This window comes from Pogona vitticeps, chromosome 1, assembly GCF_051106095.1.
Source record: "Pogona vitticeps strain Pit_001003342236 chromosome 1, PviZW2.1, whole genome shotgun sequence".
Lineage (NCBI taxonomy): Eukaryota > Metazoa > Chordata > Lepidosauria > Squamata > Agamidae > Pogona > Pogona vitticeps.
The window spans coordinates 55,454,796-55,467,483 of NC_135783.1; the positions used below are offsets into that span (position 1 = coordinate 55,454,796).

At 41.7% G+C, this 12,688-nt stretch overlaps 1 protein-coding gene across 8 annotated transcripts in view; it reads left to right on the top strand.

Moving 5' to 3' along the window:
* PLD5 (phospholipase D family member 5) overlaps positions 1–12,688 on the top strand; it is a 159,362-nt gene that overhangs the window by 128,886 nt on the left and 17,788 nt on the right. For all 8 annotated transcript variants that reach the window (XM_072993164.2, XM_078383111.1, XM_078383112.1 and 5 more), the window contains 3 exons: positions 5,390–5,529; positions 10,289–10,454; positions 11,957–12,071. In XM_072993164.2, the coding sequence (XP_072849265.2) occupies positions 5,390–5,529; positions 10,289–10,454; positions 11,957–12,071 (421 nt within the window). The remainder of the gene's footprint in view (positions 1–5,389; positions 5,530–10,288; positions 10,455–11,956; positions 12,072–12,688) is intronic.

Genomic DNA, 12,688 nt, shown 5'->3' on the forward strand with positions numbered 1-12,688 from the left:
TTTGGTTCATTCATGCATTTTCCACAACTCCACTCTACAGCTTCCTTGGGAAGAGTTATTAAGAGAAGGCTGAGACATGTGGTGTATATTGCACAATCACTGGCTCACATTACAAGCTGTTTGAGCAGTTTGTTTGTTTCCTTGCTTCCTTGGATTGTTTTGGAGAAAAGTGCAAGCCCTCTAACTGAGGCATAATTTTAAGTTTTCACCAGACACCTATTAATGAGCTGTCCCCCTTTTCCTCTTCAACCATCTGTGAAAACAAGGGTTTATTTTGCTGGCAAAGAGGTAAGAGAGGCAGGATCGTGGCAGGGGACAAGTTATATAAATCATATCAGCAAAAAGAAAAAATCAGATACAAATAATTGGTTTAAATCATGTTTTCCACTGATAAACACAACTATTTCCTAAACACTGTGTACTTTGACAACTAAACCAGGTTGATTTACAATTGGAAAATTATGTATACCACTTCATTCTTCCATCTTTATGCTTTGCTTTTAAAAAACTCATATAGGAGCAATATCCTACAAATATTCCCATATGGAATTTTTCTGTAACCAAAATGCTTGAGTTTCTTAGGCTATATATGGAAATATAGAATATTGTGCATTGGATAATTTTGTCTTCTTTTTTTCATAGTGTTGCTCTTTAATTCTTGCTTCTGCCTTGGCACAGTTCTAACCCCACAAAAGTGTCAAACAAAAATGAAATACCCATGAGTGATAGGTAGATGGATATCCTGATATTCTAGAGCAGTTTATTTTCATAGGTGCCTGGTAGGTAGGGTGTAAATATATTCGAGAAGTAATCAGATTGGTACTTGATTGATTGATTGTATTTACATCCCACCAATTTTCCAATTCATTGTAAATGACTCTTCTTCTTCCCACTTTATTAACACAACATTCAGCACTAATCAAAATAAGAGTGGGCAGCTTATGTTTTATTTTTCAGTGTACATTCTAATTACCACGTATCCTTTCTATATCTTAAAAAGGCCCCTTTAACCAAATTTATCTGATAAGGGCACTGCATGAGGGATGAACTGTACCATTAACATTATTGTAGATGAATTATTTAAAGAGAAACTAATATCTCAGAGAAAATATTTATAATTTTTTTCAAAAAATCAGTGTTTTTATCATAAGTTTTTGTTCACACTGGTTGGAAATCCAGCCAGTCATGCTGCAGTATTTGCACTCTTCCACTCTCTGTGTGCCCTCACCCAAACAGCAGTTACTCCAAAAACTCTATACTAAGTTCAAGGTTCTAGTTTAAACTTTTGAATAGGGACTCCTCTTTTTTTGGACTATCACTGTCACCATTTAGAGGTGAACATTTAGAGTTCCTTTGCTTGAGTTCACCATACATACATGCTTTTTACACCTATTATGCTATAACTCTACAAAAGCTAAGGGCTTACTTTTCATTACCCCTTTAAAATTAAGATTGATTGATTTAATTTGTATACTGCCCCATTAGAGCAATGCACTATTCTGGGCAATTTACAGCATGAGAAAATAAAAAATACAGGAACAATACGATTATAATATAAAGATTATAATATAAAGATCTTAACAACTTTCGTCCAATTTCCAACATACCTTTTATGGGAAAGGTGATGGCTAATCAGACATACCTGGAGTAGCAGGATTGCCTTGACCCATTCCATTATGGATTCAGGCCGCAATGGGATAGTGAGATGACCCTGGTGGCACTGCATGATAACCTTTTAAGGGAGGTGGACAGAAGTAATTGTACCCTGCTGCTTCTCCTTGATCTCTCAGTAGCTTTTGACACCATCAGCTATGGTATCCTTCTGGACAGGCTCTCAGGGATTGGGATTAGGAGCCTAGAATTAATCTGCCTCTGGTCCTTCCTTGAGGACAGTGTCCAGAGAGTGCAACTTTGGGATGAGCTGTTGGCCTCTTGGACCCTCAATTGTTGTGTGCCCCAATGTAATATCCTCAGTGCTGTTTAACATCTATGTTAAACTGCTGGGGGAGGTCATCAGGCGATTTGGAGAAAGGTGTCATCAGTACGCTGACGACACACAATTCTCTCTCTCCTTTAACACCTCTGCAATGGAGGCTGTTCAGACACCTGAGCAATGTCTAGCTTTGGTACTGAAACAGACCAGGGCACACAGGCTTAATCCTAACAAGACAGAGATTTTGTTCCTGTGGGACCTCTCTGAAAGGTTGGGAGGAAATAATCCCCAGACTAGATTGTGCTGCCCTCCCGTTTAGGGAATAAATTCGTAATTTGGGCATTCTTTTAGACCTGGCTTTTCTTGGGATTCCCAGATCATAACAGTGTCCAGGTTGGCTTTTAATCATTTTACGCTTATTTCCCAACTCTGCCCCTACCTGGATGAGGGTTCCCTCAGGATGTTGGTGCAAGCACTGGTCATCTCCTGGATTGACTACTGCAATGCTCTCTTTGTGGGTCTTCCCTTGAGACTGACCTGAAGACTACAGGGGATCCAGAACGTGGCAGCCAGACAAGCAAATTTGATCACATCAACCCAGTGCTGGCCAGCCTCCACTGGTTTCCCACTGTGTTTGAGATGAGGTTCAAGGTTTTGACACTCATGCATAAAGCCCTTTATGGTTTGAGACCATTTTACTTGTCAGAGTGTCCTTCCCCAAGGCCATCTGCCTGACCCACAAGATCTTTTCAGGCCAGGCTTCTCCATGTAGCCACCCCAAGAGAGATCCAAAAGTCATCTACTAGAGGAAGGGCCTTCTCAGCAGTGGCACCAAGGTTATGGAATCAACTTCCAGAGGAGCTATGCCTGGTCACATCCCTGTACTCATTTAGGAGGCAGTTAAAAACACTACTTTTCAGGGCGGCCTTTCTCATTGACCTTAGTTGAATGCCTCACCTCCAGTCTCGCATCACTCTGAAATTAGTTTGCACCATTGGTTGTTAAGTTTTTTTAGACCATGCTTTTGGTATTTATGTTGTATCTTATGTTTATTTTACTGTATAGCTTGTTTTAACTGTTTGTAAACTGCCCAGAATTGTGCTTGAGCACTAATGGAGTGTATATATAAATCAAAGTAAAAGAAAGAAAGAAAGAAAGAAAGAAAGAAAGAAAGAAAGAAAGAAAGAAAGAAAGAAAGAAAGAAAGAAAGAAAGAGTCACAAAAATAAAAGAAGTAACAACAAGAGGTGTATTATCCTGGTAACAGGATAGACATTAGACATTGGGATCACGTAGGGTTGCTATGGAAGGTCTCCCATGTGTGCCATTATTAAGGTAAAACAAAGCTATATTTTACCTAAAATGAGAAGTTGGGGCTTCCTTGCTGTGGTACTAACTCTCTGACCCAGCTCCTGGTGCAGCTGCACCTGGCTCCCTCCCTCTCAATGTTTAGAAGGCATCTCAAAACCTTCATCTGGATATCAAGCTCTACATGAAAGCATGGATACTGGGCTCCTACTGTAATAAAAACAGAGAGTACATCTCTTAAAATATGTGAAAGTAAGAATATATGAAAGTAAAATACATTTCTTATCCTTTAAACATATTATATAGACAGACACAGAATACAGTAATGTTATTTAACAATATTCTCACCTGGTCAAGTCAGTTTGCATCTATGGAGGTAACTCCATGATGTTTGTGTTTCTTTCCATCTTATGGAAATGAAGCCTGCAGCTGTGCTTCTCCATGCCTACTCTTCTTTGATGTCTTATGCCCAGTGCCTGTGTTGTTGGTATCCGGTGTATGTGGCATGTATGTATCTCTTGCCTCCTTATATTTATACTTCTCTCGTGTGTTTACAATTCCCTTTTGCCAACCCAACAAACCACTGGCAGCATGGGCTGCCTCTTTGGCAGGCTGCTTGGGCATAACATTGGCAAGCTAGCAAAATGCTTTTGAAGTAAACTGGAAAGGTACCAATTTACTTTAACTACATTTCAGTACTCTGCAACTTCCTTCCCATTGTTCTGCTTTTATTTTCCTTATCGGTTGTTTACACATTCAACTGTCAGCTAGCTAGGGAAGAGATACCTTTGTGAGGCAATGTTTTTGTTATTTATTTATTTTTTACATTGACCTTGCTTTCAGACATGGCTGGAGAGCTGACATAGATTCACATGACTTTTATAACAGCTGTCCAAACAACATTTTTTAAGCACAATATATGTTTCAGGGTTGCATTTTACACTCCCCTTAATTATTCTATCATTCTATACATACAAAATATCAAAACTCAACAATGCCATCTTCTAAAATCACTACTTTTTCCCCCTGGAAACCTCCCCCACCACACACCCATGCTCCTTTCTGAATCGCATATAATGAGGAATCACAGCAATAGGGGAAAAAAATTCTGTTTTGACTATCTCCCTGGTTATATGTCATGTCTGGATGATACTAAAACTGTATGCTCGCCCTTAAGTAATCATTATGGTACAGTTGCTAAGCAACAAAACATCATCTTTCTGAATGGCTGATAAAAACAAAAGAACATGCAATTTCCTGCGTAAGGCCATGGAAGCTGCTGGCTGCCTTTTAGTAGTAATGACTTTACTGTACTCTTGTTTGTATTATTTATTGTTGCATTATCACTCACACCCAGACAGAGTGTTACAATGATGCAACTATACCATATTCTTCAGTCCAGGCTGGGCATAAGGTTTACAAGGAATGAAGAAGATGAAATAGAGCCTAGAAAGTGAAGGTAGCAACATGGAAAAATGGAATAGAAATGTTGTTACCATTACTGTTTATGTTTACAATTCCTTTTTGCATAACAAGTTCTTTAGCTGAAAAAGTAATACATGAAAATACAATATGAAAGAACCTATTAAAATTAAAACAGAATGCTGAATTACTACTTGACTAACACACACACTAGATATGCAGATTTTATACAATAATATTTTAGAGCAGCAACAATGACTACTGTCTTGCAGAGCACATACCAGAAAATATGACTGAGATATCCATAAGAACTAATCTGAAAACTAGAGAACTTGACAATGGTGAGAGATGTCAATAGTTTTTATGCAGGAATGTAAATAGGTAACATAAGATTATTTGTTTTTAACATTTTAGAACCTTGTGCACGATTGCCAACTCCTCATGAAGGTCTAAAGCATGTGGAGTAATAATTCATGGCTAACCTTTATTTCAATCTAAACATTAAATTTCTCTGTATTACTGCAATACAGAATCATTACAGTGATATTTGAAAAGGCTGACTTAAACTCTGTGGCACATGATACAATACCTTCCTTAAGCCATTTTAAACAGATCGCCTATACTATACTGTGTAAAGTGTAATAGCTTTGTGTATTTATCTTCACTGAAGAAAGATGAAAGGGTAAATCATAATCTCTGTACAGTTTTGACCTTTTTATTTTCACAGAATTCTCCCAGGCTCCTTTGCCCTAAGGACAGGATGTTGGATACTGATGCTATCTATAGTGTTGTAGATGATGCTGAACAGTTCATCTATATAGCTGTTATGGACTATCTGCCCATTATCAATGTCACAAATGAGACAAGGTTAGTGAATGCCACAGAACTGTATTTTTATATTGCTGTAATAAAAAAAATTAGAAAATTTTGTAGGGGAAAAGTTCAGTAGAACACCTCCTCTCTTGAATGTCAGTGAATTTTAGATGTGAGATTCAAGGCAGAGGATGATACAAATGAAGTTGCAAGAAATAATTTCAATTTCCAAGTACAGATACCATGGCCTAAATCCAGTTTCTTCTTCGTGGTCTCTGTGAATGGACACTAATGGGTTTAGTGCACCTCCGCAGAGTAGCCTCGGAACATTCCAGAGCTTGAGCACATGAGCACATGGTGCCGGGACCTCCCACACGCTATCCTTAACCCCGACCCCAGCACTGAGTGCCTCAGTTCCGTTTTTGCTGCTACTGCAGTAGCACCTCGGATTTGGAATTTCTCTCATTAAAACAAACAAACAAATTTACCTTTGGACCTTCCGGATTACTGGCTCGGACCGTCAACACTGTATCTCGCCTCTGAGTTAAGCGAAAGCAAAAAACTGATTTATATTTTCTGTATTTCATCGCATCTGCAACTTTAGCTTATGGCCGCTTCGGGCCTTTTCAAGCAATGTAAAACCTGCATGAACAAAATAGCTAACTCTGGACATTCACTCCCATTGCCTATTTTGTTTGGGTGAAGAACATCAATTGGCCCTTTGTGTGGCTTGGAAAAAATTTACCATGCCGGCACTTAAGCTAAGGCTTCAGCGTCTTTGCTCTTTTTGTGGGAGAAGTCTCGCTGGGGAACCGTCTATGGAGCCTTCACAGTCTTGCCCTTTGAAGACTTCTAAGATGGTGGCAGAGTCGCACACATCTTCCTCGAGCTCGAGGCTGACAGTCCCAGCACTGATACTGAAGCCACCCTCTGGTTCGGTATCAAAGAAGAAGAAAAAGCCTTTGGCCTCTCAGAAGCCCATGACGACTGTGGACAAAGCCACACCATCGCCTTCAACATTGGTTCAACCCTGGCATGTCTCACTATGCCTCAGCATACTGTCAGGAGATGAAGAGGTTCCTCCCCTGAGGCCAGTTGCCATGCCATCCCCACAATTCAGTCAGTCTCCAGACTGGGGGGATACCTCGGCTGAGGTGGTACAACTGGCACAGGCTAGCCCATGTTCTCATTCGGGCTCAGTTTGTGGACGGGCATCGATATCACTGCCAGAATCGATGTCGCCCGAGGCTCCTAGGAAGAGAAAACATAAAACTCACCACCATCTCCTCAATATAGGTCAGTTCTTCAGGATGACTATTATAGACGCCAGGGCTGGAAGAGGTTTCGATGCTATGGTCACTCTCATTATTATTATGTCACCAAGGCACTTCACTTCAGACCACGTTCTTGGTCACCATCACCCTCACCTCCGCGATACTGAGGGTATGCAGAAACATACTTTTACCCCAAAGAGGATCACCGTTTTGGGTTGGGGTCACAGGGATATGCTAAGTGGGGTTTGCTAAAGGACTTTGTACCTCCAGCTGAGCCAAAGAGATTTAGTCCCTCAATGGCTCCAACACACTACTCTCGACAGGCTTCGGGCTCGGGCCCTTGAGCTTCGCTTGAGCTGCCACTTCATACAGCTGAAAAGGAGAGTAGAAGAGATTGTCTTCCTCCTGTCGAGGAATACTGATCGGATTCCCCTGTGATACTCTCTCTCTGGCTCCAGAGCATATCCTGGATGACTTTGACAGTGATTCGGAAGCCTCCGAAGTCGATGTTGATAAAGACTCACCTCCAAATGTCCCACCCCGGACTCAGATGTAGCGGAAAACCACCTTCCCTCACAATTGGAGGATTATTCATCTTATTCTCTGTTGATTCAGAAGATTGCGAAGGTGATGGACCTGACAATTGATCAGCAAGTAGTGGAAGACATAGACAAGGTATATGAGGACATTACACAAGATCAGACTCCTCATCTCCACCTCGCATTCATCTCTTTGCTCTTGAATCTCACCAAGGAGTCTTGGAACAAGCCATCTACAGCCCACCAAATACCTAGAAGGGTAGAGAATCTCTATAAAACCCATGTAGATAACACTGCTTTTTTTCTCGAAACATCCGCTCCCCAACCCCTTTGTTGTCGACGCCACACAAAATAGAGCTCGGAAACACTTGGCATCAACTCCAAGGAGGGTAGGAAGCTAGATATTGTCAGCCATTGCTTCTACTCTGTAGCTTCCTTTATTCTGAGGGTGGCTAACTATTCTGCAACTATTGGGGCCTACCATCATCACCTATAGGATCTTCCACCTGCCCTGGAAGCCACCTCTGAGGAGGCCTGGGCCATAGGTTTGGCATGCCATCAGGAGGCTATGGCATCAGCGTGTCAGGAGCACATAGCAGCCTGGCATATTGTGGATATAGCAGATAGCCGTAGCAGTGACCTTGTGCCACCATGCTTGGCTGCGGTCTGCTGGCATTTCTGATGATGCAAGGTCCAGGATCAAAGACCTTCCCTTTCATGAGGTGGGTCTATTCAATGAAAAGACAGATGAGATCCTGGACAACTTGCTAAAGCTCAGGAAGATGGACAGGTCCTATTCTAACTAGCAGTACTGTCCACGAAATACCTGGCACCATCCTTATGCTTACAGATCTTTTCAGGACCGCCAAAGACCTCAGGCCTCTGGTCTTCGGCCTCTGGTCTTCCGTTGACACCCTTTCACCAATAGAGGAGCAGGCAGCACCCTCACAAACAGGCACATTGTCCTGACTGCAGACCCCAGCACAATCTTTGACTTGCCCAATCCACAAGCAACCATTGACCCCTCTATTCACCTAACCGCCTTTTTCTCCATCTGGCAGAGCATCACCACAGACTCCTGCATCCTCACCATCATAGTCAGGGGCTATGACATTGAGTTCGATGCTCTCCCTCTGATGGGTTTACTCAAGACCACCAATCCCTCACCTTCATTGGAGAACAAGATTTCCTCTCTGCTTCAAAAAGATGGCATCATTCCGGTTCACAACCCACATGTAACACTCAGCTTCTGTTCCCGGTACATCACCATCCCGAAGAAGGATAATGGTCTATGCCCCATCCTGGACCTCCGTCATGATTTCATATGATCTCCCTTGAGGGCACCATCCAGATGCTCAGGTGGGACAATTGGTTCATGGTCATAGACCTCAAAGTGGCTATTTTCACATCAGCATCCAGCTGGATCATCGCCATTTTCTCAGGTTCTCTATCAAAGGAGTGACCTACAAATTCAAGGCCCTCCCCTTTGGGTTGCCGACTGCCCCTCAAGTGTTCACAAAGTGCTTAGCCCCTGTGACAGTGCATCTCTGTTTACAGCCGTCAGAGTGTTTCCTTATCTGGGCAATTGGCTTCTGGTAGTGCAGTCTTGAGCTCAGGCCGAGAGAGACACGCCATTGACTCTCTTTTGTCAGCACTATGTCTCCAGGTCAATCTGGAGAAGTCCACCCTACAGCCCACTCAATGGGTATTTTATATCGGAGCATGCTTGACTCCTCATTAGACCATATGTGCCTTTCTAGCAGAAGACAGGATAGCAAAGATCCAGATGTTGAACTCTTTTCTCCCTCGGCCACCATACTCTGTTGGGCCTCAGGGCATCTACCACGGCTGTAGTCCAGCACGCACACCTGAAAATGAGGTTCCTACAGGCATGGTACCTCTCTCTCTTCAATCCTGTGCTCGATTCCCCCATCTAAGCTGCTAGTGGTCACAGTTGATCTGGTGGGGTTGTCAGTCGAACCTCCTAATTAGAAGGTAATTCAGTCCTCTGGCTCAGATGGTACAGATGACCACGGATGCCAGCCTGACTGGCTGGGGTGCACACTCAGGAGGCTTGACTGCCCATGGCCTATGGTCTGCAATCAAGACCTGTCTCCACATCAATCACCTGGAGTTGCTTGTGGTTACCAAGGTTTTTCAGGCATTCAAATGGCTCCTTGCAGGCCATGTAGTTCAGATGGCTTCGGACAACACCACAACAGTCTTTTATATCAACAAGCAGAGAGGCAGTGACTCCCTTCCCCTTCTTTATCTGGCCATTTAGCAATGGGAGTGGTGCTATTTGTTGTTGTTTAGTCTTTAAGTCATGTCCAACTCTTTGTGACCCCATGGACCCGAGCACACCAGGCTCTCCTGTCTTCCACTGCTTCCCCGAGTTGGGTCAAATTCATGTTGGTAGCTTCAATGACACTGTCCAACCATCCTGTCCTCTGTCTTCCCCTTCTCTTGCCTTCACACTTCCCAGATTGGGAAGGAGGTATTTATAAGCACCCTCTGACAGATCTTATATCTAGCCCACACCTAGATAGCTTGCTAATCAGAATATCATGGGGCACTTTGTCAAAGGCTTTGCTGAAGTCCAGGTATATTATGTCTACAGCATTCCTGCTGTCTACCAGGGAGGTTACCTGATCAAAAAATGAGATCAAATTAGTCTGGCAAAAGTTGTTCTTGACAAATATGTTGGCTTCTAGTTATTACTACATTGTTTTGCAAAGTGACTGCTTTATAATCTAGAAATCCACTTTGGCTGATTATATGACCCAGCAGTAAGATGAGCCCTGCATTCTGTTGCACATTGTCCTTCAAATGCAGCTGTGGGAAGAATATTCCCTTGCTTGGTCTAGTAACAGGTCCTGTTCATGTAGACAACAATAGACAAGAGTCATTTGTTTCTCTTTTTCTTGAGCTAGCAAGTTGTGATTTTTTTCCCCTTTTTAAAATATAAAATCAAAATAACATTGGCTGCTCTCTCCTTAGGTACTGGCCATATTTGGATGGAAAGATAAGAGAAGCTCTGATTTTACGCAATATTAAAGTACGACTCCTCATAAGTTGCTCAAAAGAAACAAATCCACTCACATTTAACTTTGTTTCATCTCTTAAAGCAATTTGCCTTATGGGTTCTAGCTGTAATTTAAAAGTTGTAAGTATTCCTTGTTGCTTCTTAAAAATCTAAAAAGAAGAGTGATTTTTTTTCAGCTGCCTTATGAAACCACATTTCATTTTAATTATATAAATGATTAACCTTTGCTCACTGCCAACTAAATCACACAATAATATTTCCCATTCTTTCACTATAGTATAGGTATCCTTGTGTTAAATATCTCAGTTTACCTGTATACTTCTGCACCTTTTTGTTCAGGGCACCTGCTAAGACTACATTTTATTCTCATGTTTTCCAAGCAGCACATTGTGATGTTGTGGTGTGTGTCTGTATTACAGTGTTGAGCACTATTGAGGCATGCATCAGAACTGTTGTTTATACACATGTATGGATTCAGCTATGACCGTGAAGAATCTTAGGATCATAGAGTCATAAAAAACTAGGACTGGAAGAGACCTCTATGACACAGAGTGCAAACTCCTGCCAATGCAGGAAATCCCTAAAGCATCCCTGGCAGATAGATGGTCATTGATATGTCTCAACACCTCCACAGTTGGGAATCTATGAGGAAGCCCATTCCATTGTCAAAGAGCTTTCTCTGTTTGGATGTTCTATCTAATGTTGAGTCAGAATCTCTTCAACAACAAAAACTGGCTGAGATAGTTACCTTCCTTTGCCACTTCCTCTGGATGCTTCCTGATAAGAGTGCAAGCTCTCATACTCCTGGATCGCTTTTCAGTAACAGCTGTGTACATCTTCATGCCCTACCCTGTTGTAATGTGAGCTTTTGTAGAAAGTGGACTTGTCCACAAAAGCTCACATAAAAATATAACACTTAATCTTTAAGCTGCCACAATGTTTTTGTCTTTTTTTTTTTTTTTTTTTTTTTTTTTTTTTTTTTTTGGTTTTGCCTGATACGTCAGCACAGACTAACATGGTCACCTCTTCTGAAACTGCTCTGTTGTATGGCAGTGCTGAACATAATCACTGTACTTTCAAAAACATGGTGTCTAATCATCAAATGTGGCTAATCACCTTTGACAATCAGAGGCCATGTTTTAGAAAATCAGCCTTTAAGTTTTATTCAAAAGAATAACACTGTCAAACATTTAATATGTGACAATGTTCTTATCAGTTTTGCCTGAAGATCTCACCATGGGCTTCATGGAAATTTCTGGAGATGATTTTTGTTTTTAAAAAAAACTGAACAGAAGGACTGGGATGGACAGCTTCAATTTTTGGCTTGGGAAGGACTAGTACAAAATTCAAAATAGGCACTTTTTACTTTGAAAAGTGTTTTTACTTAATTTCTTTCAAGAGGGAGCTCTTGCAGCATGTACTCTTGGCAGGCTGTGGAAATGCTTCTGAGTACTGCATGTAGCCTTCAGGAAATACTTTGCCCACCTCTGTTAAAAATTGAGGTTATGTCATAATTTCATATTCTTCATTTTCACTTGTTCATTTGTGTTACGTCATTTTTTCCCTGATGTGCTTTCATGGCACTACCTTTCTCTAACTAGGTATCTCTCTCTCTGATGCAGAAATTCTTTGATCTTGAAGAAGAATGTGCTTTCACTTGTAAGGATAACAAGAACTCCTCTGTTCTGAAGCTAAATCGCAATAAATATGTGGTAACTGATAGATCCGCTTATATTGGTAAGTAAAGCACTGAATAATTTGAGACTGGATAAAATATGCAACTCCAAATATAAAAGAGCAACATGTTATTTAAAGAAGAGCTGAAAGGCTAATTTAAATAAACCTTATTTTATTGGTAAATATATCATATAAAAGATTAGGCATATATGGTGTGATCTGTCACCTACTCACTATTTATGTATGCAGTAGAGCAATGGTCCCCAACCTTTTCCCAACCGTGGACCGGGGCATGGCACACTTGCAGGGGTGTGGCGTGCCTGCAGGGGGGGCAGAGTGCACTTGCATATATGCACACAGCAGCGCTTGCTGGGGGACTCACTCATGCATTTGTGCAGCAGCACTCAAAGGGGGCAGAACATGCACTGAGCACATTTATTAAAGACTAAATGTGCACGGCGGCATGGCGGTGTGGTGCTCATGGGGGGGCCAGTAGATCTGCGTCCACAGCTTGGTCCTGCCTAGGCCGCAGACTGCTGCCGGGCTGGGGACTCCTGCAGTAGAGAACATAAAGAAAGTGCAGCCTGCTTTTTAGGAAAATAAAAAGGAGGGTTGTTATTCCACAGTACTAATTCCAGTGTTAGCTTATTATTGAATGGACTTTCATTTGCTTATAG